A 26,694-nucleotide genomic window follows, 5' to 3' on the forward strand; every position below is an offset into this window, starting at 1 on the left:
CAGGCATTGGATCCCAGCTCCGTTTTTAGATAATAAGAACATGGAAGAAGGTGGAGGTGCTTGTTCTTTCTTGTGAACCCTTTTTCTTCCTTGGAAATGTCCCTCGCGAGGCAGTTTCTTTCCACACAGTCCAACTTTCAGTTCAGAAGTTCAGAATGTAAGATCAGGACAGTGGCCCATCTAGTCCAGCACCCTATTCCTACCAGCTGCCTTCGGGAAACCTGCAGTAGTTAGGACCTGAACGAAAAGGCACTCTCTCTTTCTGTGGTTTCTAGCAACTGGTATACCCCCCAAGTGTGGAGGCAGAGCACTTCCCCCAACAGTATGTAACTGAATATGCTTTTCTCTGCTAAATAATGACTTGTATTTTGGGAATTCCAGGCCTCTCTAGTCAGCTGATATGCCAGAAATATAACCGCTTTTAATATTGTCATCTTGTTTTAATTGATTATCCTTTTTAATTTTTATTACTAGCTGCAGTTGTGGTTTCTAAAAATAAATAAAAAATTATCCCATTAAGAATTTCTCCCATCTTCTTCATTAATGTTTGCTCTCTTTGGTTTTATTTATTGAATGATTAAATTACCATTAGCAGATGGCAATTGAAGTATATAAAATGCAAATGCCTCCAGTATCAAGCAAGCATATTTTACTGACAAAACCCAATTTACAAGCATGTGGCAATTGCTCTCTGTTTTGCACACAGAATGGAAAATGATAGGGATGCACAGACCATCTCACTTAGATAAATTAAAAATAATTTATTCATCAGATCAAAGTACTGCCAATAGTGCAGTTTGGAATATGGATTGGGAGATGGAATTTGAACATATGGTTTTCAGTTTACTCGTCATCAAGGAGGTGAACTCTCTCTTTCTTTTCCCCCCCCACTGTCAGTTTAACAGGAGGCCCCCAGGGCATTTGGGGTGCTAAAGAGTAGGTTAGTTTGGATTTGGTGGTTACACACACCCTTATGTTATGCCAAGAAATGTATTTGTCTTTAAGACTCAGAGCTTGCATTAAAAACTTGGCACTAAAGCATTGATCTAATGCAGGGCAGACCTTTGTGTGCAGAATGAAAAATACCAGAGTGAAAGATACCAGAATGAAAGATGCAAAAGCAGCAAGACTGATTATTTTTTATTGGACCTTATGTATATTAATAAAAGTGTATGTAATATCCCTGGTCATTTTCATTGTTTTCAGAAAAATCATTGCACTTTCATTTACTTTGCAGCTAGTGCTCAGTACTAGTTCCACCCCAGGAGTCATACAACATATTCAGTACAATCCAGTGGAACAATTCTATATTCACTGGGCACTATTCCCCCAAGAAATACCACATAGGATTGTAGCCACATTACTGCAAACATATCATTAGGGAGTATACATGCTATACTTTCTTGTATAGCAGTTTCTTGTAGAAGCATAAGCTTGCTGCCATTGACGTTGGGGAGAGAGGAGGGTAACTGTCCTGTAATTGTTTTATTTGTCACCAAGTCAGCTGTTTGTGGGAAAAACAAGGTGGCACCAAAAGCTGTCCTGGCCTCCTTGCCTGGATGTAATCACCAGCTCTAATCTCCCTTGCTTCAGCGGAGGGTCTGTGTAATGGAAAATACATGGCAAAGTACTGTACTGTATCACAAGGAGAGGGTGGCATCTAACAGTTATTTCTCTCATGTTTTATGTTAGCCTTGTATAAGTAACCTGAAATTGCTTAGCTAATAATAAAATACTTCTAGGCTGCGTCTTACATAAAGAATTAACTGTGTGTAGAAATGGATGATGTCATGCGAAAGGGTAGGACCACACCATGCGAATAAGGGTGGTAGGCTTTCCTTACAGGCCATCAAGATAAGTCTAGGCAAGTGCATGAAGTTAGGACAGGAGTAGGGAGATTCCAACAGCAACTTTGACTGGAGGGGTAGGAGGATGTGCTGCTGTTTGGGAAGGAATTTGCCAGCAAGTCAATGGGCCATAAGATGCCTGCTTCTCTAATGCTGGTGCTTCTGTTCTCATCTAGTAAAATAAGCATTATTAAAAATCAAACCTGAATCCAAATAAAACCCCTTCCCCATTGACAAGGAAAAAACCCCTGCTTTTCATCCAGATAGCAAGACAGCCAGAACCTCCACTGATTCTGGTTGTGATGTTAAAAACTAATTTTAAGAACTAGTGCTTGGGCTCGCTTTTCCCTTCTTCCTCCCTTTCTTTTTTTCCTTGTGTGTCATGTGCTTGTAGCTTGTGAATCTGTGGGCAGAAAGAAACTGCCTTAGAACTGCCAGCCATTTTTGTAAGCCATTCTGACAGCCTTTTTGGCTAAAGGGAAGGGTATAGATGCTGTAAATAAATAAGAGTTTCCACATATAAAGCTGCTTTCCCCATTGATGTGAATGGGAATTACGGTCGTGATCATCTGTCCACTAGCATACAAGTAAGCTCCATTGTAGAACTTGCTTCAGATTAAACATGGGCAGGACTGAGATGTAAGTAAATTAGAAAAGACACATTCCATTGAATGTAAGCCTGTGTAGGGTGTGTATACACATTTTATTTTAGGATCAATGTGGACTGAATACTTGGTTTTTTTTCCATGTAGTCCACACACCAGTTAGATTTATTGCAATTTTTTGGCCTTAGAAGTCTTCGTGAGAAAGTAGTTTCATTCAGAAAATAAAAGCTCATAGGAGATTGATTATGCATTAACCCAGAGTGTGCCCATTTTAAAACAGATGTAGGCAGTTCCAGAAATATGTGTTTGTGTATCCAGACCTTCCCAATGACATTGGGGGTGGGCATCTACCAAGAGCACAATCATTACTTCCTTCATCATTAACTTTTAGCATGTGCAGGGAGAAAAAGGTAGGGATTAACTAATAAATGGGAGGATTTTAAAACTTATATCAAGTAACCACAACCACCCTTGTGGACAGTAGGATCTAAAAATAATCTAGAGCATTTTGAGGACAAGCATGAATGATTCCAGGAAGAGAAGCGGGGGAAATTGTGCTGCAAACAAGTTAGGGCAGTGGTAGTGAACCTATGGCACGCATGCCAGAGAGGGCACTCAGAGCCCTGTCTGTGGGCACGCTCACCATCGCTCCAGCAGAGCCATAGCTTCCATGCTGGGGGTAGAAGGAGGAAGAGAGGAGGGCTCGCGCCTGCCGTCCAAAGCCTGCAGCACTAGGGCTTGGCGAGCGAGTGAGGAGCTGAGCAGGTGTTGACTTTTGATGTGCCAGGGCTTCCTGCTCGTCTGTTTTTTCTACTCAGGAGTAAGCCGCCTTGAGTTCAGCAGGGCTTAACTCCCAGGTGAGTAAGCATATGAAGATGGCAACCTAAGAAGGGGCTGCTGGGTTTATATGTTCGCTGGGCTTTCCCACAGAAGCCAACAGAGAAATTCATTCCGTGGAGGCTGCGATCAAACAGCAGCCAAAGAAAGAGCAAATAATAATAATAATAATAATAATAATAATAATAAATATTTATACCCCACCCATCTGGCTGGGTTTATTTATTTATATTTATTTGTATGTGCACACACAGGCAATCATTATTATCTCATATTAAAAATTGGGAGAGGGTGGCTCTTAGTACAGCCCTCCAGTGTACACTAGTGGCCAAAATTGTGGAACATTCTGGAAAAAATGTATTTCCGGGCTTTGATGGCTCATAACGCCACTTTGTTTTGGAGTAATACCAGTGCTTGTTTTCCTGTGGGGACGCAGGGGGACAAATACCCCTAAAAATTTTGTGAATTTAACCGGAGAAGAAATTCACTGTTATTTATTTTCTCCGATTTGAACTGTATTTATTTTCCCCCGGTGGTGATTTTCTTGAGTCAAAATGAGACTACCCCTAAACATTTTTTTTAGAAAAAAAGCACTGAGTTATACCATAAAATTATATATCAATGGAAAGATAATCTAATGAGGAATGTAATGCAATAACTTTTATGAAGGATTATTTATTACAACAGCAGTCATAAAGAAGAAATGTGAAACACACAGAAAAAAATGAGATACACAGGTTAAATTACCGTGTTGGCATTTTGCAATATATTAGTGGGTTTTGGGTTGCAGTTTGAGCACTTGGTCTCTAAAAGGTTTTCCATCACTGAGTTAGGGTGTCTGCAGTGATACACAGAAAGTCCTTGTTGCACATTGGAACAGAACATGGAGGTTTTTCCTTTTGTAGCATGTGTTAAGACCACCCTGACACTTTGATAAACCTATGCTAGGTTTGTAATCTCCAATTGGGAAAGTGAACTTTTCACTTTACTCCTTGAGGGGGAGCTCTTGTTCGTGCAAAGAATCTCACTTAAGTTAACTAAGGGAGAAAAACCCAACAATCCATTAACAGAAGAGCTTTCCAATAAATGGTTTTGTTGAAACTAACCTGCACTGCTCTGCAACCCTTTACTTATGCTATTGGAACTTCTGTATCATTTTCATACAGAGCTGTAAATATTTGCTATGTTCTTGACATTTCACGTTCTCTGACTTTTTCTGAATTAAAAGAAGTACACACAAGTGGATAATTTGCTCAAATAAAGCCTGCATTATGGTTTAATAGAGTCTCTACTTCATTTAAAGATTAATATTATTTTTGGATCATTTTAGTTTATGCTTTTCAGCCACAACTTTTGAGCTGAATAAAAATATTTCCAATGTTCAGACTAATTTATTTAAAATAATGGCATAAATCAGAAGTAGCAACACCTGCGAATAATAATAAAAAAATTATCAAGAATAATATAAATTAGTTGAAAAGAAATGAAAAAGAGAAAAATGCAACCCTCACACAATACGGCTAATTATAAACATCCTCATCAGACCAGGTAGTTGCCCTGTAAATATAACAGTATATCGAGACTGATTCTGAAGTGAAGATGTGAGATAGGTCTAGGCTCCACTCCATTTACATGGGTAGAGCTCTTCTTTGCATGACCCAATCATGGCCACTCATTGCCTGAATGAGCACTATGCATATATATGTGAGTTGAAGAGGCAATCACACATTACGTTCAAAGGGTATGTACACCCTTTGTACCTGTGTGTACAAACAGTTGAGTTGCACAAATTAAATGCCTTTCATACAAACACTTGTCTGTGTGTAGAGACAACTGGTACCTGAGTTCAGTGTAATGTGCGAACCAGTCTAGTTGGCATGAGTACAGTAGGTATTACAACAGTGGTTTTAAAGCGTGTAGCACTCCACACTGGTGTGGCAAGAAAAGATGGCAAGTGTGGTGGGAAGATTCAAGAACAATCAAAGAAACATTTAAACAATTCAGTGTACTATAGTACAGGCAACCCCCAATTTGCTTGTTGGCTTGTTGCTTGTCTTTGTGCATGTTGGAAGAGCACACATAAGCTCTCCACACCTCCGTTACATCCCATTACACCCCTGTCATGCCCTCTTATGGGTCCAAAAATGGCCCATGCATGGTTGAGCGTTCTTTGAATGTACAGTCATAGCTCGTGTTGTGATTGCTTCATGATACATTTTTTCAGGTTGCGTCCTGCAGCGACCCGGAGGTACTGGAAAGGGTTACTTACGGGTTTCGCCGCTCGTGCATGCGCATTCGCAAAATGACGTCACACGCATGCGCAGACGCGGCGAATCACAACCGGCGCAGACGCGGGTTGCGTTCTGCTCATGTTGTGAACGGGACTTCGGAACGGATCCCGTTCGCAACCAGAGGTACCACTGTATGCAAAACAGGAAAGCCTGTATAGTATAGTATCTTCTTCTTCTTCTTCTTTTGATATACAACCAGGAACACTATCCATGCCTCTCTTCAAGAGCGTCAGCTATTCTTCTACAGTTCTCCATGGCATGTCATTGTGAACAGGGATTTTAAACTCTGAGAAATATGCAAGATCAGAAGAAAGAAAGACTTCTTTGTGTTGATGTGGTGATTTGTTTATCTCAAATAAGATAATATTGTTTAAAATAAATGAGATTACCCACCAAAAGCAAGCTCACACCTCTCACTGAGTTTGTATACATACTTAAGGTACATAAGTAAGAGGTTTGTTTATAATTATATTTTAGGAATGATTCATGTTCTTATGCATTGTTTTATCATTTCTAGATGGCCCATGGTCATATTATAAAGTAGTTGGGTTCTGTGTTATAAATGAAGCACGGCTAGGAGTTGTTTCTGTGTTTCAATATATATCTTATCCATAAAAAATCAGTGTGGTGCAAGCAATTTTTTATTCTGAAAATGTGGCCCAGAGAGAAAAGTTGGAGAACTACTGCATTAGACGATGGTGCCATTGGCATACAGGGTTTGCCCTGTGACCCTTCCACATCTTCTTTCAACATATGGAAGGGTTTGTGTGAATGACCTTTCTAGGGAGAAAGGGAACAGAGATTTTCTACACTCTGATCTTTAGGATGCTGTCACCAACTTCTCCTGTCTTTGAATCAGCTGATGTATTGTGCTTTCTGATGGGGCCACACTCTGACCTACATGCTGTTGAGAATGAATACTCTGCTTGACCTGAGGTGCAGGTCATATACTGCTCTTCAGGATTCTTGAACTGATTGGGTAGTATATCGCTTGATAATCATGTTACATTTTCTAATATATTTTGAGTTAGAGTTTAAAGAGAATATCTATATAATTTATTACCGCATTAGAAGTAAATGAAATCCATTAAAATCACTGGTACCATAGATAGGTCAAGATGATGATGAAGTTGTTTGCCTGATTTTCTAGAATATTTTAGCTGAATTACACTTTAATTGCCTAATGCAGCAAAAAATCTAGCTAGGTCATGCCCACTAATGGGTAAATTGAAGAGTCTGAACCTTGTAAATAGGTCACACTTTGCTAAAAGTGCAATAATTCTAATTGATAAAATAATGTTTTGCAGAGTGCTTTTCAGTCTCAGAAAAGATCTGGAGGGTACCACAAAGGACATTTGTCCTTCCCTGGTGACTTACAAAATTGACCTCAATTTTTTTTTGTTTTTTTGTTTTTAAAAAGTCTTCTAATTTACTTCCAGAAGCTGGAACTGCTAAGTTACTGAGAACGGTTATATGCTTTACTTATTATTTACTCATTGAAACACACCATCATTCAGCATAATATATTAGCTCCTTTCAGAAACTAATATTGGAATGACAATCAAAGAAAAATGTGTTATGTGCAACCCAAATCTCCAAGTGTCAAGAGACTCCAGAGGTGCCAGTGCATATCCAGGACATATTTTTCTTGGAATTAAAGACAGCAGAGACTATGATATCTTTAGGACATATGGTTCGTGTGTTTGTTTGTTTGTTTGTTTAGTAAAGTGTATATGCTGCTTAATTGTAAAAAAAAAGCCCATTAAAGTGGTTTACAAAAAAGACAAAACAATATAAGTGAGAAAAAGTCACTAACATACTTTAGAACATACAATAGTTAAAACACTAAAACAAATAAAATGACCTCAATCTACACATATATACAACCTGAGCATAGGATGGTGGGGCTCACAGAATTAATATTCACATTGCTTCCCCTTTAGGATTCCAGGAGAGCCCCAAAGTCCAGCAGAGAGCAAGACACACCTCTAGCTCCCATCCAGCTTTGCAGCTCTTTCACACAACAGCTCTATTATTCTCCTCTGTATCGGCCAGGTGTGGGGAGTGAGGAAAAGACCCATCCATTTTTTCTATCACATAGAGCAACTTATTTGGATATGCTAAATTGTGGTCTTTAACAAGCCAGTCAACCCTATTACTTTGACCAAGAAACAGGTTTGGCAAGCTTCCTCTTAGACATTCTACCCTCAGGTTGTAGGTTTGGAAAGGGGACCCAGGGTTCCATCCAGATTGATACCCCAAACTCTCAACATTTATATCCCCACCCTGGTCCCTGCAAATTCCTTTAACTGCTGATGCCTCTGTTCCAGTGTCATAAAATGAAACTGTGTCATAAAATGTGTTGAAAACAGTACATTTACCACCAGGAAAGAGAAAGAGCCACCTGATCTGAATTTGTGGGTGGGTGGGTGGGGGTGGGGGTGGGTGTAATGGAGGTGCTCCACTAATTTCTGTTCCAAGGTGAAAGTATCTTGGGAACAAAAGAGCATGCCCTTCCCATCCATTGCCAGTAATGGCTCCTTCCCCAAGTTATTCTAGGTAGTTTTTAGCTAAGCTGGTGTTGGTGGAGGACAATGGTTCCTGGCAGAGGGTTACCCAAATTGCTGCCAGTGGAAATGTGCTGAAGAACCATTTTCCACCTGAGGATTAGAAGGATGGCAGAAGAACTGGTCTGCTACAGCAAAGGGAAAGGGAAATCCTATTCCTTCTGTTCCTATGGAGTATATTTTCAGGGATCTGCCAGTTTCCATATTCTACGTCTATGCTGATAACACCAAAACTGAACAAAAACAAGTTTTGTTTTGGCAAGCCTATCTAGACAGGCTAACAAGTTGTAATATATCTGTTTTTACATTATGCTGATTTTATTTGTATATTGATAATTGCTTTAGATTGCTCTATAGTCACTGCTTAGGGATTCTGTGATTAAGCAGTTTATTAAAGCTCTGTTGAGTTGCTTACAAGTTATCTGTAGCATCAAACTTGCCAGACCTCTTTGACCAGAGAAAACAGTGGGGCTAATCCTACCCATGACTCTATGGTGCCACCTTCAACTGATTCCATCCTGGACAATCATTATCCAGAGTTAAAACAAATTTTCTAGTGCTGAGGCATTTGCTGCTGTGGCAGCAGCTTAATATATGGCATTCGGCAGAAGACACATTTTTCCATTTCTCTGAAATCCCCTTTAGACCTCCTCTATATAGTGAAACTTCCTCATAGGCATCCTGAAAATTTAATTAGAATGCTGGCTGCATCCCTTTGTACCCCTCCGCTTTAATATCTCTAAATGACATCTTTTATTAGCTCAGTTAGTGAAACATGACCATGCCCTCCCTGCAATAGGCTGCCCATTCTTAATCAAGACATGCTTCTTTCTTTAGTGTTCCCAACTGATATCTAAAAATAGTGCCCAAGCCTTTCTGTGAAATTGAAGTTAAACTAACTGGTCTATAATCTTCAGGAGCTCCCTCTGGACATCCCTTAATTATCACATTAAACTGGCCAATTTCCAACCTACAGGGTTCCTTCTCAAAATCACATTAACAGAGTGTTAATGGATCTCTCCTAAATTGCTTTTAGCAGTTAGATTCTCTCTTCCACCCACAGAATCCTTGGACTTGTTTATCTTTACAATTTTATTAAAACACATACAGGCACCTCTGTTACACTTCTTCCCAGTGGAAAAATGTTACATAATTACCTGTGTCCCAAAAAAACCAAAACCAAAAACAAAGGGAAGTCATGGTGACTAAGGTGACTGCCATCCAGTCCTTTCGCCTTAGGGCTCAAATAGCCCCCAGATTTTAAAAGGTTGGCCAGAACTGAGGGAACTTGCATAAATATTCCACACAATTGTGCCTTATTCAGTGTACTATTTTTTATTCTGTAGTAATGAGATACCCATCATTAGGCATCGTGCTATACAGTGGTACCTCGCAAGACGAATGCCTCGTAAGACGAAAAATGCGCAAGACGAAAGGGTTTTTCGATTTTTGAGTTGCTTCGCAAAACGATTTTCCCTACGGGCTTGCTTCGCAAGACGAAAACGTCTTGCGAGTTTGTTTCCTTTTTCTTATGTCCCAGGCACCGGGCGGCCACGCAGATGGGTCAGCGCTGGCGGGAACCTCATTTGTGGGCGCTGCCGCTGCCGCCTCGTCGCCTCTCCCTTCCAAATCCTGCGCGCAGCGCCCGTACAGGATAGCCAGCACCAGCAGCGCCAAGAGCAGCGCGGCCAAGAGCAGCGCCAGCAGCGCGGCGGACTTTTTGCCCACGTAGAAGCCCGAGCGCAACTTGACGGTCATGGTGGCTGGTTGAAAGCGAGGGGGGAGCCTGAGCGACTGAGGAAGAAATTCAGCACAGGATCCGTGCTTCGCAAGACGAAAAAAATCGCAAGACGAAACAACTCGCGGAACGAATTAATTTCGTCTTGTGAGGCACCACTGTATATTAACGCGGTGCCCATTGGTCCTTGTCAGTGGAGACTATCATCCAACTCTGTTGGATGGGTCAGACTATGCCATTACGTATACTTTACGTCAAACTGCAGTATCCTTTTTTTGACCATGTGTATGTTTCTGTTCAAATAAATATAGAATATAGAGAAGACACAAAAATATGAAGAAATAGTGATAATATAGAAAAAATGAATATTATTCCCTTCTATTGGAAGGAATGGCAGTGCTTCACATATATGAAATAAGTAAATGGGTACAGTCACTAAGTGGGCCGAAACCTTCCCCTCCTCTGGTGACCATGAATGGCAGAGGGTTGTTGCTCCTCCTCACACTGACTGGGCAATCCCCACTACAAGCCACAACCAGCCGTGGCAACAATTATGTCATCAAGTTGCAGCTCTTCTCTGGACATGCCTTGGCAACAGTACATCCCCATCTTGTCTCCTTGTCCCACACCAATGACTGAGCGCCATGTTTTGCTCTCTTCAACTGTGTTGCAGGTACTGGCATGTTTATTTTGCTTCATAACATTAAGTGGGATACCTTGCGCCCCTATTTGAGTAGGCCTGCCGCCTTTGTATCACTGTTGGTGCATATCCTTCTGTTTCCTGTTGTGCTGGGAACAGAATAGAATAGACTGAGCAGAATTTTTGGTTTCTGTAGTTGCCTAACTAGGCAAAGGTAAAGGGACCCCTGACTGTTAGGTCCAGTCGCGGACGACACTGGGACTGTAGCGCTCATCTCGCTTTATTGGCCGAGGGAGCTGGCGTACAGCTTCCGGGTTATGTGGCCAGCATGACTAACCAGAGCAGTGCACAGAAACGCTGTTTACCTTCCCACCAGAGTGGTACCTATTTATCTACTTACACTCTGATGTGCTTTTGAACTGCTAGGTTGGCAGGAGCAGGGACCGAGCAACGGGAGCTCACCCCGTCGCAGGGATTCAAACTGCCGACCTTCTGATCGGTAAGCCCTAGGCTCAGTGGTTTAGACCACAGCACCACCCGTGTCCCACAGTTGCCTAATTAGCATGCTTCAATAGGTTATAAGAAGCCTATACAGTCGTACCTTGGCTCCCAAACGCCTTGGGAGTCAAACGTTCCGGCTCCCGAACGATCGAAAACCGGAAGTGAGTATTCCGGTTTTCAAACTATTTTTGGAAGCCAAATGTCCGGTGTGGCTTCCGCTATTGTTTCTGGCACGCCTGCACAATCGGAAACAGATTCCGTTCGACTTCTGAGGTACAACTGTACTAGTTCGTTAACCAGTGTTACCAGGCTTGCTTGGGACACAGGTCTCTCTATACATGTATTTCTGTAACTGCTTCTACATATTTGGGGAATAATCTTTTTGGAACATGATTTACTGGAGGGAATTTAGCTCAGATATGCTAAGGGAACAATTTCCCACTGTGACCATGGCATTTTTCTGCTTTCATTCTGTCTGAGACCCATTTAAACAACCTGATATGGTGAAATTCTGGACTGTACCACTTCAGTTTACATGTGTGTGTGTTTTCATATCTTTATATGTTCCCTCCAGTAAAAAGTTACCTGATATAGGAAGTGAACAGATCAGGGAGGAGGATTTCTTTTTGATGTCCTACTTTATTACCTTCAGGTAGATCTACATGTGTGTATATATCTATATCTCTCTATCTCTATATCTGATGGGAGCATTTATGACCCTACCCACTGGCAATCTGCAGTGGCACAGCCAACAACTTTATTTGCACAACTCCTAGTCTACAGATAAGTATCTAGAATACTTGATTAGACAGAGTATTTCTAGTGTTGACAGCAATAAATCTCAAGAACTCACCTGTCGAGTTCTCCCATGGTTACTTATTCTTACAAATGCCCTTATCCCCAGACATGATGATCTTGGGACATTTCAACCACAGTAAATGCAACTATTTAAAACTCCATATTGCCTTCCCCGTGCATTTATCTCACTTATATAAATTTAATTGTGTGACAATAATGGCAGAAATGAGATGCATTAAAAGCAATGCAACTTCTTCCTAAAAACATAGAAGTTTGTTTGGGTATTTTGTTTGTTTGATTCACAAGTAGATAATAAATTGACATGCCTGATCTTATTTGGGGTAATTTGTTTACAGCATAATGGATTTTGACAAGGCCAGTTTTCTGCAGCTTTGCTTCGAAAATGACTCAAATTTTCCCCATGTTCAGAACCAAAGACCTTTCCTTATAGAATTTTATCAACTTTTTGTTATTAAATGGGGTTAAATGATACAAAGCAGTAATTCAGGTTTTCTAGGAGGAGTAACCTCAAGCTTCCCAGAAAGAGTAAGATGCACTATTTATTTATTTATTTCAAAAATGTGTAAGCTGCTCGTCATCCTAAAATGAATTTCAGAAATTAAAAATCTACCAAACGTATCCAGAGTTTTAATAGGAGTAACTACTTCCTCAAAACTGTCTTGCTTTAACATTATTAGGTAAATATAAGTTGCCATTTAAAGTGACAGTAGCCAATTTTCAAAGCTATTCTCATTTGAAGATGTTGTTGTTTAGTCGTTTAGTCATGTCCGACTCTTCGTGACCCCATGGAGCAGAGCACGCCAGGCACTCCTGTCTTCCACTGCCTCCCGCAGCTTGGTCAAACTCATGCTGGTAGCTTTGAGAACACTATCCAACCATCTTGTCCTCTGTCGTCCCCTTCTCCTTGTGCCCTCCATCTTTCCCAACATCAGGGTCTTTTCCAGGGACCCTGGACCTAACATCAGGGACTTTTCTTTTCTCATGAGGTGGCCAAAGTATTGGAGCCTCAGCTTCACAATCTGTCCTTCCAGTGAGCACTCAGGGCTGATTTCCTTAAGAATGGATAGGTTTGTTTTTTCTTGCAGTGGGACTCTCAAGAGTCTCCTCCAGCACCATAATTCAAAAGCATCAATTCTTCGGCAATCAGCCTTCTTTATGGTCCAGCTCTCACTTCCATACATCACTACTGGGAAAACCATAGCTTTTACTATACGGACCTTTGTCGGCAAGGTGATTCTCTACTTTTTAAGATGCTGCCTAGGTAAACAACAACCCCTTCATGGATCACTGCCTTGCCGTGGTGAAGGGGCTTGAATAACTCAGAGAAGCTATGAACTATGCCGAGCAGGGCACCCAAGATGAACAGGTCATAGTGGAGAGTTTTGACCAAACGTGATCCACCTGGAGGAGGAACCGGCAAGCCACTTCAGTATCCCTGCCAAGAAAACTCCACAGACAAAGACAACAGGCATTTGAAGATACAGTACCATATTAAAGTAACTAGTGTTAGGCGGCTGCAGGCAACTCCTACAGCTGGTTGCCAGGCACGTACAAAGGCATGGAAAAGTTTCTTACTGGCTGCTTTTTATTCAATATTTACAGCCTCTTGGGTAATGGCATTGTCACTTACTTGTGACAATCTACATCCCCCCCCCTTCTCTCCCACTTCCTCATTCATCATCAGCATCACCTCCTCTATGGGTGCCACTAACTGCCCTCTGCTTCAAACTCTTTGCTCTCCTACTTTTAAGGCTCGTTGGGTTCTGGGAGATGGTGGGTCTGGAATGCTTTCTAATGATAACGTGTCAGCCAGCTACTGCTCCAGCTCTGCCTGCTCCTCCTCTCCCATGATTTCCCAACTTCCCCCCTCATCTTTCTCTGAGCTGTGACCTCCCTCAAACCCCTGTTGTAATTCTGAAATGTCTTCCTCTTCTCTGGAAGGGTCAGGCTGGGGAGGCGGTCTCCACTATTCCTTCTCTGCCCAGTCCCTGACAACTTATTGTGGACTTCACAGTCTTGAAACAAATGTTAATATCTTTAATTTAATACAGTAACTGCATCTGACTAGCTTTGTACCACACACCTGTACCCCATAGCTTCCAGCTTTTGGCAAATTAAGAGTCCAGATGGAATAAGGAAAATGGGATGGTGGCAGTGGCCCAGGGGTAGGGTGGAAGTTGGGTTTTCGTGCCACAAGAGGTCCAAAGGGTTACAACATGAGAACAGGCCTTTTCTGCGATGGCTCCCCACTTGTGGAATGCTCTTTCGAGGAAGGCTTGCCTAGCACCTTTGTTACATATCTTCAGGTGGCAGGTGAAAACATTTCTCTTCAACTGGGCCTTCGGCTGATTAACATTCAATGGCCTTTTAAATATGTTTGGGGGGGATTATTGATTTGGTTTAGTTTTATCTTATTATGTATTTTGTGTTTTCATATTTTTATGTTGTGAACTGCCCTATGATATTTGGATAAAGGGCGTTAAACAAATTTTACAATAATACCACCACCACCACCACCACTATAAAGTATGGGGGAAGAACCCTTCACACACACAATTCATTGATATCTGTAGGCTTGTTGACAACAATGTGATAGAGGGATGCTGCCAAGGATTGTGCCTTCACTCTTTCCCTGTTGATAGCAATAATTCCTGAATAGCATTGCTCCCACCCATACTCATATCTTCCTCTTCCTCTTCCTCTTCCTCTTCCTCTTCCTCTTCCTCTTCCTCTTCCTCTTCCTCTTCCTCTTCCTCTTCCTCCCCCCCTCTGTGTAGGCAGGCAGGCAGTCATGTAGGCATTAATTACTGGTTTCCTAAAACCCGCCATTAAACAAAGAAAGAAAAATGAGAAGAAACAAGTGGGAGGAGAAGCTGGCATTGAGACAACAGAGAATACTGAAAGTGCAGATCATGGGCTACTCATCACTACTTCCCTGGCCTTGATCAACAGGAATCAATAAAACAGGATGAAGCTATATAGAAGAAGCTTTCAAATAACGTTGGAAAGAACCTTTGCTGAATGGAAGTGGTTGGACATTATCAAAGGATATTTGTCAAAGAAAAGGGCATTGCTTTATCATACAATGGTATATTAGGTGCGGTGTGGAATTTCTGTTTTAATTCTCTGTCCACCTCATTTCAAAAGTGCAATGCTTGTGTGTTGAGGAAAAGGGACCTTGGGCCATATTATGTGGCCATGCTACCAAAGTCACTTCTTTTATGCCTGTCGTGTAAATCATGAAATGCAATGGGAATCTTCACATGTTTGTGGAGGATTCCTGTGTCGTTAAGAAACAAAGGCTATCAGGCTTCTCAATGTTGCAGAGAACCCTCACTCCTGGAGGAGTCCTCCTGCTGTAGAGTATTGTAAACATGACTGTGTTAGGATATAGTTCCGCTCCACCTTAAAAGGATCAGGCATGACTGTTGTGTGTCACATGCCTGTTTACTTCCAGCACATTCTGCTGGGAACTTCCGTTTGTATATTGCTTTTGCTTTTTCCTGTTTTGCTTGGACACGAAGGGAAGCAGACATATTTTTCCATTGTCCTGCTGTTCAATAAATGCTGTAAATTTGCTTACACATGTCTCTGTCTGCTACTTCTGCTGCAAAGAGTTTTATCTCTGCTGGCTTGTGTGCTTAAGCTTCTGAAGGCTTCTGAGGCTTGAGTCACAGTTTTGATGCTGTTCCGAGAACCGGAGTTTCGCTCGGCTGCCGACCAGTAGCTGGAGCCAGCTGGGGGCCTGTTAGACACCCCTGTCTCCCAGCAGCACCCCAACAGACTGCAGTAGTGGGTGGGGGCAGGAGAAGCCAGACCCTGGGAGTGGGAGGAAACTCTTTTCAACATGCTTTCCCTCTATATGTGACTAATGCATTAAGAAGGCTCAAGCCTCAGCTACAGAAATGGGCTCTACTGTGGAAGCATCTTACCCCTACCTGTTCCAAGTCCAGGTCTGTAGCCACTGTACCGCAACTGTCAGTCAACTAGCAATCTCTCAGATAAATCTGTGGTCAGTACATAACTGAAATATAAGAAATTGTCTTATGCTGATGCAGATGATCTTACTGTTGTCTCACTCTTACACTTTTTCAGCTCTCTTCTTGATGGCATTCAACTAGAGTTTCTAGGGGTTACATCTGGGTGAAACACATGCTCTAGCACCCAGTCATGCCCTCTTTGATATGCATGTCTCTTAACATTTCAAAACACTCCAGCAGGGTGTTCATAGGATAAATACAAATGTTGCAGTGTTATATAGCAGCTACAAATTTGACTGAAAACTAAACCAGTGGTTCTGTTTCTGCTCCACGCACCAATGAGCTGAATGGATATGATTTTCACCCAACATGAATCTGATTAAAATAGATGAAATGAATTATTCACAGATTGCACTTAAGAGATAAATGCCAAAAGGTCAAAAGTCTCTTATAGTATTTCAGCACAATTCCCTTTAAAGGATGGTTGTTCCTCCCCTGAAGACCACGCTTTGAGTTTTAAACAGGAAGTATCAGCAAAGCATCGGCGTTTCTATTATCACTTGGGATTTTGAAGAATTCTGGTGGAATTAGCATCCCATCTGTTACTGAGTTTTCTTCCAGCACATTAATCCTGATGGTAGCTTTCAAATCCGAAACTCTGAATGAGTCCTATTGATTTCAATGGCATTATTCCAGAGTAAGCAGTCTGAGGACTGTGATTATGACTCTTGGCTCCATAGAACATCTGGAAGATAGAATCTTTGACTCATTTGTATGCAGTCATAAAAGCATTTATAAGAAGCTCTCTCATAAATGTGCTGTTATGGTCTAAAGAAAGTTTGTGAAGATTCGTCAGGGGGCTTGCTTACAGATAAATCTGTCCACAAGAGGGCGCACATAGAAAAAATATTCTGTGAAGGCAGCGCATAGTGATAGTGTCCTCACTTGCCCCAAATCACTGTTAGAAGACAGTGTGATATGTAGGTTACTGGATCCTACCTTCTCAGAGCACAGGGCTAGGTTAACTTTGCTCCAAGATTCATTAGATCTTAATAAAAACACTGGTTCAACCATGTATGCAGCTGACAATTTTATTGACATGGATGCATCCTTCTCCCTGGCACATGAAGGCCACTGAATAGTCTGGGAGCTTTCCAAAAATATCATTTTTTCATTGCACTGTACCCCCCCCACACCCCCTTGACACAGCATTTTTCAATTGGCCTCTTTTCATGAATATGATTCTAGCTTGAACTTTTTATGTAGGGGTGGTAAGCTCACTGTCAATTAACTGGCTACAAAGCTGCATTATCCACATTTTGAATACATATAAAAAGGTGGTGCAAAAAGCTTTCTTTCATTTCTTAAGCTTCACTATTACCTACATTCTAACTAACTGAGCTGCTGTTTTTTTTTAGTCTGTCATGTTAGTTTTAAACAACTGTATGTCTCTTCTGGTATTAGGAATCTATTACTGCCATTTTGGACCTCTCAAGCAATGATAACCAAATTACTTGAAGGGCATTAATGTTCTATGATGTGTTTGTTACCCCAATTTTAAAGTTTGTTTTTAATTAATTATCTCCACCTTTTTGCAGTTTTGACTTTTATTCGTTAGAGACAGCCTAGGGGTCATTATGATATGGTCATTTTCTTCCCACAAATCTCTTTGTCTCTCAAACACACATTCACGCAAACCATGTGTTTTGCAATCTAGCTAAATTGAATTTAACTTGCCTTTAAGCTTGAAGCCCTGGCCTCAACACAGTGTCCATGACCCAAAGAAAACCCAGATAGACCCAACCTTTTTCAATTAAGATTTCTTTCCTGTGCAAAGCTACAAGTCATTGTGGTGTAGTGGTGAAAATATCAGGCTGAGGTTGAGGAGAGCCACTCAGCCTTGAAGCACACTGGGCGACTTTGGGTCAGTCACTACAGTGGAACCTCGGTTTTCGAACGTCATCCATTCTGGAAGTCCGTTTGACTTCTGAAACGTTTGAGTGAAGGGCTGTCAGGAAAGTGAATGGTGAAAATGGAAAAACATGTCACAGAAGCCTTTCAACTTCTGATGCATGTTCGAAAACAGAAGCATTCACTTCCGGGTTTTTGGCGTTCAGCTTCTGAATCATTCGGCAGCCGAGATGTTCGAAAATGGAGGTTTGACTGTTTCTGGCTTGTATTAGAGAACTGATGCAGCATGTGGTACATCATTTCTAAAGTTTTCAATAATAAATTACCTTAAACTCAAGTCTTCTCTCTGAATTGATTAGTTTTACTGATGGGTGGGATGCAGTGAAGTCCCAGGTAAGCCCATATATTATTTTCCTTTGCAGTTCTATTTCATTACCATTATTGTGTTTGTATAGTTCATGATATTATGAGTTTAAAGATTTCCATTTTCTGAAAGAAGCCTTCTTACCTCTCATACTTTCCTTGACTTTGCTCTGCTCATTAACCATGCTGGCATCCTCTTGGCTTTAGCAGTACCTTTCCTGTTTGCAGTATACATTCTACCTGAACTTCCATTATTGCAGACAACAGTACTCTGATCATGGGTCTATTACTATTTTAGAATTCATGATACTAATATTTGCTATGATACTCCAGAAAACAGCAATATGATTGTTATGCTATATGATTTGTCTTCTCATTTTGTATTTTTATGTTGTAAACCACCATATGATCTTCAGCTGAAGGGCAGTATACAATTTATGTAAATAAATAAATATTAATCATAATAGATTGCCTAGATTTCTAAGGGCTGATTCAGGGTGGGTGGGTGTATTTATACTTGTTTAAGCTTAACTCTCAACTGAACATGTGAATTGCCTCCTTTGAAAAGTATGGTGTTTGAAATAAGGTGACATTCATCAAAGAAAATGAGAAAGCCAGTTGCACATATAGCAATTTTAATCCATTCCATTTTAAATACCACAATAAATTTAATTTTCACAATAAATTAAATAGCCATATTCAGTTTACAAAATAGAATTACTTAGTGTGAAACCACTATTTACAAACAATATACATTATGTACAGCAGGTTTCTCTTTGTCAACGTACAAGTATAGAAGGAGAAAAAAAGACTTCCTTTTCGACACATGATTGACATGCTACAAGTGCCAAGATGATCCATACAATAAAAACAATAGTGCAAACTCACCACAGGAAATTTGAAACAATGTTGATTGCATGAGAGAATTTCTTTTCAAACAATAGGAAAAGAGTTCCAGTAGAACTCAGCATTACAAGGGATATATTTACACTGCAAACTTGTATTGGTTTTTTGCCAGTTTAATTAGTATGGTCCCCCCCACCCCAATAAAAAATCCTGGAAATAGTAGTCAGGTGAGAATTCTGTATTACAGATTCCCTGCCCCTGGTCAAAGAAGCATAGTTACTTTGAAAGAGTGACTGTTAAACCAATATAAGCCTGAAGCATAGATTTACACCTTTAAAGGGTCAATATTCTTTTAGCAATATGTATCCATAATAGCCCATCTTAGACCTTTCAATGCAATTCTTGCAATGAATTCTACCATAATATTCTGCCTTCTCTCTAGATATGTTTGGTATTAAATTTTACGGAGCAAATAGAGTACTGACCCTTTGAACTGAGTAGCTGAGTTAATTCCTTTAAATGACACCTTCTCATTTAATTGTATAGCATAAAATGATGCAATTATGCAGAGAGTAAATTTTATGTTATTCACTGCTCTGTAGAAAAATCGATCCCACCTTATATTTGGTCACACACTGCATATATACAAGTATGCATGAAAAAGGGTTACTTTGATAGCTGTGTATACGAAAAGTGCATATTTTTTACTCTAATAGAGACACGGTGGCATATCTCCAGGTGCAACACACAGTGTTGTATGAAATTTACTTTAGGGCCAGTTAAATGTCCTCCCTGTGATCTGGTAAAATTTCTGATTAAAAGGGTGAAAGAACTTGCGCAATTTGGTAATGACAGAGGAGTCCACCTCCGGGTGGATGCGTCCTTTGCTTCCCGCCAGGCACTTGTTAAAGACAATGTTAAACCGCAAGCAATAAAACCCTCTGGTGGCATTGAAATATAAATTATATTGACTTATCCTTGGAGGAAGATTTAAGAACTTCTCTACCAGCTGGAGTTCTGGCAGTGGTTCTGTAATGAGACGATCGCCATCGACAATATGAAACTGCTCTATGGGAAAGTATTTTAACCACCTCTCCAAATGTTTTGTGTAGATGCTCGTTCTTACTGCCTTGTATTTAGTGTTCACCTCACAGGTATTAGGATCAATGGCCAGCTTTTCAAATTTGTAGTAGGTTTTGTTTTTCCTTTCTTTTCCCTCCAGCACCTGAGTGTAATCAGAAATAGCTCTTGTTGTGGGTTCCCTGACAATGATCAGCAATTTGATGGAGGAGTTCATTTTATAAATCCTTTCAGGTACCTCCTCTGTGATAAAGTATGCTGGACTTTTCTCAATGGTTATCTGATGAGGATAAGAAAATGGCATTTTTTTCCTGTACCACTCGATGCCCTTGGCGTAGTTCTCATCGTTATCAAAGAAGTGGATTTCTTGAGAAGCTTTGACCACTGCTGGGTGGAGGTTCAGCATTTCCAGCAGTGCCCGAGTTCCACCCTTCCTCACCCCAATTATTATGGCCTTGGGAATCTGTTGGACCAAACTGTGAAGTCGAATTTGCTCCTTGCTGGCATTGCCCTTCCGGAACTCATGTAGCAACCCACGCTTAAACTGTAGAGCTCGGAGTGGAATTTCATCTTGGCCATGGAGTCCAAATCGACCATCGATAGGGCATATGGGCTGCAGTCTGCAATTCAAAAAAGAGGCGAAATAGGAGTTATTAACAGTGAAATCTTACACAACTGCTCAGAAGTTAATGGTGCTTTCTCTAAGGTGAGTAGATATTGGATTTCAACATAAAGGTAACAAGAGACATCATTTATGCAACTGAGATGATTTGCAACAGCCCTATTAACTTGCCCAGATGTAGACAATTGTTATCATGGTAAGAGCTGAATTGACAGTAAACTAGATGGCAGTAGAACAGATAACACACAAAACAGTTCACCATGCCATTGCTTCATCCACTCCAGGAAGCATCACACTGATTCACTGATACACTGTTTCCGATGAAGCATGTAGTTGCCACTGCTTATATGGATGGATGGGATAGATGCATGCAAGCTTTTTACAGTGTCCCCACAACTTCAATGCCATCGAAAGGCTAGCCCATATTTTCTTTCTCCTTTAATCTGGATTTAACTCTTCTGTGGAAAAGATGATACATTGAAAATCCTTGTTGTCAATCTTGGCATCTGAATGGCCTGTTTGTAGTATTAAGCCGTAATCTGGTAACATCCTCAATCAGGAGCTTGTGCCTTTATGATACACATTAAACCATATGCTTGTTGTGTACACCCACATGCACAGTTTTAAGCCTACACTGGAATCCAAGTACCTTGCTACATAAATGGAAGCCACTTCTGATTGAACAAGGCAGTGTTGCTGATTTTCTTCCCCACCTCTGCCTATTGCCTGGAATTAAAATGCTCCTACTGGAATTTTCGTTCTTAGAACAACCCCTCCCCCCCTCCAAAAAGGAAATGGTTTTTTGAAATGAACTTCTAAGGAAATCAATGCTAAAGAATTTTGAGCAACTGCTTGTGTCCTTGTGAACCAAAAGAGGTATCAAGAGCAACCCTTTCAGACAGCATAGCCATTCCTTGCATGAAATACGTGAATGGAAACTTTGGTGTAAGTGGGCAGTATTTTTATCACACAACTGCAGCCTGTACATAAAACGCATGCAGAGTGATCATTGCATGTCTGAAGGCAGTTGAACCATGTGGTGAGCCACAGGACTGTGATTTAGAGCAGCTCCTTGAGCAATGAGCAGTAGTATCAGCTTCTATACCTCCTAGACAGGAAGAGCTATAAAAGACTTCCTGTTTGGGCTAACGCTTTGCCTGAGCAGCAACTGGCTTTGGCATATATTTGTGTGTCCTTTTGCTCTGACTCTCTAAGTATAACTCCTTCCTCCAGCTTAGCTGACTGTTGTCTCCTCCCAGGTTCTGACACCGCAGCAGCAATCACTTTTAATAGCTCCAGGAGGTGGGGAAAGAAAAGCAGCAACCACAAGTTAATCCCAAGGTGTTAGTTTTCCTACACTTAGAATGACGTGACTGAAGATCAAGGAGCCTATTGAGACACTCAGACCTCTGCAGCAACAGAACAGGATTCACTAGTGAATAAAAGCCCCTCACAGCTTGGTAAAAACAGGAGATATTGGAATAAACCCTTCATGCCATTAGCAATAATTATATATGGATCCTGTAGCATTCACTGCTGCATGAGTTCAAGGAGTCAAGTACTGTGTCTGGATAATTTTATGACCATTAATAACATTTGTAGCTGTGCAAGCTTAGATTGGTGATAAGGTTAATTAAATTTCATGCCTCAGGGCACAGGACAAATTTCTGCAGGAGTCAAGAAGGAATTTTCATCCCATACATGAAACTGCATAATTGGCCATGGCCATTATGCATATCGTTAAGGTATGGAGTTTTGCTGGTGGATGGTGGGATAATGCCAGCCTAGGCATAGATTATCTTTCCTTTTTCAGTATATGCAGGACTTCATTTTCAAATAAGAAACTGGAGAACTAAATTGTGACAAATGGCAGAATATGGAAAATTTGTTGCTTTCTGGGTGAAATGATGCATAGGATTTATCAGTAGGTGGATCTTTTTGGTGGTATTTAGGTCTGCATTTGTTCTCACAAGCTCAGTTTTGTACATCTGTCCTGTTGCTTGAGGAAATCATTCTCAGGCAGATCCTCTTCATCCAGTGTATCCAGCTTCAACACACACACACACACACACACACAGCTAATTAACATAGTGAAAATCCCTCATCCCTGCAGCAATCTTTCAAGTGCGATAGGATTCCAGGCTTGACAAGCTAACTCTGCAGGCTCATGCATAATTTTAACTACCACAGTAGCACATTAATTGCCCACTCATAAATTTCAGAAAGGAAGATGCATAAATACATCATAACTGTTTGTCGAGACTCGAGGTCAATCCGCAGATGCACACACAGACAAAAATGAACTGCTGTAATGACATTTTTACTGTTTGCTGCTTTAGTTTCCTTCTGAAAACTGCCAATGCGCATGGAATACAAATGGAAAGGCAGGATGCATTCGCTTAGGCAAGCTGAAACTTTTAAGTTTACCCACACCCTCCTCCACCCTTAAAAAGAAAGGAAATAACATTGAAAATCAATACTGCAGCAGATTGTATTTCTAGATCTTAGTAGTAAGACAAAGAGCTGGAAACCTATTCAATTCTTTCCAAAGTCTAAGAGGAAGTTGTGAGGGAAAACCTCAGCTAAAGCCATTTAGGATTATGAATGTCACCCACATGTGCTAATTTAATGACTTACCTATCCAAGCTCCCAACTCTGGCAACTAGATATAGGAGACTTCCAATAGCAAGGCTGCCTAGCACAAGGAGCTTCTGTCTCAGCAACGCCTGCTGTTTGAATAGCATGGCCCTCCATCAATCTTCAGGACTTCTTCAGTCTGCAGGGAGCAGAATACATAAACCACTCATGAGCAAGTGGCAATATACAGGCTAATGTTTATTAACAGGCAGTCAATCAATTCCTACAAGTGATTAACCCACACTTGCATCTTTCTCCCCCTCCCCCTCTCACTCACAAGAAAAGCAGACAACGTGTTTATGTAGTGACGGTTTGGGCAGTGCTTCTAAATTCAAGCTCTACCAAATTCAGGGGGTTCTTGGGTCTTGAGTCCTTGAACATTCAGCAGAATGGAGAGAGAGGTGGGTGCCATGTAAGCATGTCAATTTCACCTGAATAATGTCGGATACAGACAAGTCTGAAAAGGATGGAACATTCTTTTTGCAAACCCATTCACTAGCCGTTTTCTGACATCCACATGCCCAAAGGGAGAGGAACGGGCATGAAAGTGTGTAAGCAAGGTTTACAACAGTCGCTTCCTTGGGAGAAAAATCAGATATAAATGAAGGAACCTGGCTACACACTCTCTCATGCTCCTGTTTCCCTGCCTCTGGATGTCTTTTCTTTGGGGATAAATCAGATGTTACAATGGCACAGTTTCTGTGAATATGTGGGTTGTGCCAAACTAATATGATACGGTGTGATTTGTAGCAGAGCACAAATTGGCAGGTGAAGCTGCTGAACCACCTGTTTCCCTGAAACCACTTGTCCTGAGCCTCTTATACTTTCAGTTAAGATTTCCCATTTCAAAACCCCAGTGGATATTCTCTGAGAAGGCTAGAAGAAACAGGAGGGGATTTGGGGGGGGGGGAAGCATGGGGGGGGGAGAGAATGGTTTAGGACTCCACTTGTCCTGCACTTTTTATCCCACCCAATCCCATGGTTAAATGCTAAATTCAGCAGTGACCCAAATGTAAACAATGGCTCTTTGCTCCTTCGCTAGATGGAAAAACCTAACAGGTAAGACTGCAAACTCAGAAAAACATGAGCTGGTTTTAGAAAAGGGACATGGAATGGAACGGAAAAGTCTGTCAAATAGCTGGTTCTACAGATGATCTAATCTTTGAGTAAAGACTACAACTGGCCAAAATATTGTGAAATTCTAGAACAGGAGGGTGATAAATGGAAGTTGCAGAGTTTTGAGAATCTAAAAGATAAAGTCCGAGATTGGCTTCATTATTATCAAATATTGGAGGTCTATAAGTTGGACAGGAAAATGGGCTTTCAGGTGGAAAAATCAAAACTGGAAACAGAGTTGCTAGAATCCAATACTAAGAATTTGTCAAAAATGTATAACTTGCTGTTGAAATGGAATACACAGGATGAAACAGTTAAATCAGTTATGATTAAGTGGGCTCAAGATATTGGTCATAACATTATGTTTGCTGACTGGGAAAGGTTGTGGACCACCGGCATGAAATTCACGGCATGTAATGCCTTGAGAGAGAATATTATGAAAATGATCTATAGGTGGTACATGACCCCAGTCAAGCTTGCAAAAATTTACCACTTACCAGATAACAAATGTTGGAAATGTAAAGAAAATGAAGGCACATTCTTTCACCTCTGGTGGACATGCCCAAGGATTAAGGCTTTCTGGGAAATGATATATAATGAAATGAAAAAGGTATTTAAATATACCTTCCTGAAGAAACCAGAGGCCTTTCTCCTGGGAATGGTAAGCCACGTGGTGTTAAAGAAGGACAGAACTTTTTTTATGTATGCTACTACAGCAGCAAGGATTCTCATCGCAAAGTATTGGAAGACACCAGATCTACCCACTCTGGAAGAATGGCAGATGAAGATGACAGAATACATGGGACTGGCAGAGATGACGGGCAGAATCCGAGATCAGGACAAAGAGACAGTGGAAGAAGATTGGAAGAAGTTTAAAGACTATCTTAATAAATATTATAAAATTAATGAAGGTTAAATAGATATGGGTTGAAAAATTGGTGGTTTACAGGGGAATTGATCTAAGGGAAAAGAATAGAATTAATAAAAACCATGGGAAATGTGGGAATGGATTTGCTGATAAGATAAATGAGATTAGAATACAGAAGGGGGAGGTGTGAGGAGGTCAGTGAAATTAGGATTAGAAATTATGGTCTGAACTTATACCTGTTTTTTATTTGTTTGTTTGTTTATGTTTTTACTGTCTTTTGTGTTTATATGTGTTATTTAAAACTTTAATAAATATCATTTTTTTAAAAAAGAGAGAGTGAGATCGTACATTCCTATGCTTCCCGCCACATATACCTATATTACTTCTGGGCTCACTCATAGGTGTGTTTTGACCAGTTAGTTGACCAGGAATGCATGTAAGATATGAGTGTGTGGTTTAGGTCTACAGTATATGCAAAGATCTTTTGTAAACATTACAAACAAACAGACAAGTATGGTAGGAACAGAAGTGAGATAGACATGACCAGTGCTTAGGACAGGCAGAGATCATATTGTTTTTCCACTGTGTGCAGTCTATTGCCTAAATAGTTCTATGGAAAATTCCTTCAGCACAGGCCACCAAACCTCTAGAAGAACCTAAGTGGGTATTATTTCAGTTATTCAGGATTACTTACAGTGCTGAATTCTTGCTTCTAATGAACGTGTGAACTAACTCTAGGCAACCATGGTTTTGAATATTTTAATCTAAAGAGACAGATCACACACCCCAAGCTTTATTTTGGTCGAAAACACTGTGGGGTTTGCTTTTGTTTTGCAATAAAATCTAAGGCCCTGTCTTGAAAGATGCATGGAGAAAAAGTGGCACATTTCCCCTGAACAACTAAGTAGACAAGGATTTTAAGGGATTTTCACAAAGCTGTACAATATGCCTTAGACAAAGCTAGGATTTGAACTTCGTTCTCAAGAATTCTAGTTTGAGCATTAGCCACAAGATTATACTCTCCTTTTTATTTCTCTTCCTACAGTCTTTTTAAAAAATCCCTTGCATGTTTTTTTTTTTTGCTAAAATAGGTGAATTTTTCCCTTAAATTTTTAGTAGTGAAGATATACCATTGCCAAAAAATTATGATTTGCACTGAGAATATTACCAACCCCCCCCACATGACAGCTTGAAATGTGTGTGCCTCTATAATCCTAATTATTTTCATTAAATTCTTTAATTTTAAAAAATGGTTGTTACAATGGTATTAAGAGCAGCGAATACTTACAATTTTATAGCTTTTAATCTAATACTGATATGAACATCAACACAAAAGTTACAATTTTGGAGGAGATGGTTCTGATTTGAGTTCTCAAGACTGCAATCCTTTAGAAATTTAGCTGAACTTAACAGGACGTACTGCAGA

At 40.6% G+C, this 26,694-nt stretch overlaps 2 protein-coding genes across 9 annotated transcripts in view; one reads left to right on the forward strand and one right to left on the reverse strand.

The window, feature by feature from the left end:
• The first annotated feature begins 10,348 nt into the window (after positions 1-10,348).
• Positions 10,349-26,694, forward strand: part of LOC309339324 (uncharacterized protein) — a 126,593-nt gene continuing 110,247 nt past the window's right edge. For both annotated transcript variants that reach the window (XR_014155174.1, XR_014155175.1), the window contains exon 1: positions 10,349-10,558. The gene's annotated coding sequence lies outside the window, so the exon portion shown is untranslated. The remainder of the gene's footprint in view (positions 10,559-26,694) is intronic.
• HS3ST5 (heparan sulfate-glucosamine 3-sulfotransferase 5) overlaps positions 18,718-26,694 on the reverse strand; it is a 148,400-nt gene continuing 140,423 nt past the window's right edge. For 6 of the 7 annotated variants that reach the window (XM_081857357.1, XM_081857360.1, XM_081857359.1 and 3 more), the window contains 2 exons: positions 23,285-23,423; positions 18,718-20,645 (listed from right to left, as the gene is read on the reverse strand). In XM_081857357.1, coding sequence (XP_081713483.1) covers positions 19,715-20,645; positions 23,285-23,391 — 1,038 coding nt within the window. In that variant the 5' untranslated portion in view covers positions 23,392-23,423 and the 3' untranslated portion in view covers positions 18,718-19,714. Of the gene's footprint in view, positions 20,646-23,284; positions 23,424-23,561; positions 23,716-26,694 lie in introns of all 7 variants that reach the window. The other variant, XM_081857362.1, reaches the window with a different exon arrangement.

The sequence above is a fragment of the Podarcis erhardii genome (genome assembly GCF_964252035.2).
Source record: "Podarcis erhardii genome assembly, chromosome: 3".
In the NCBI taxonomy this organism is placed as follows: domain Eukaryota; kingdom Metazoa; phylum Chordata; class Lepidosauria; order Squamata; family Lacertidae; genus Podarcis; species Podarcis erhardii.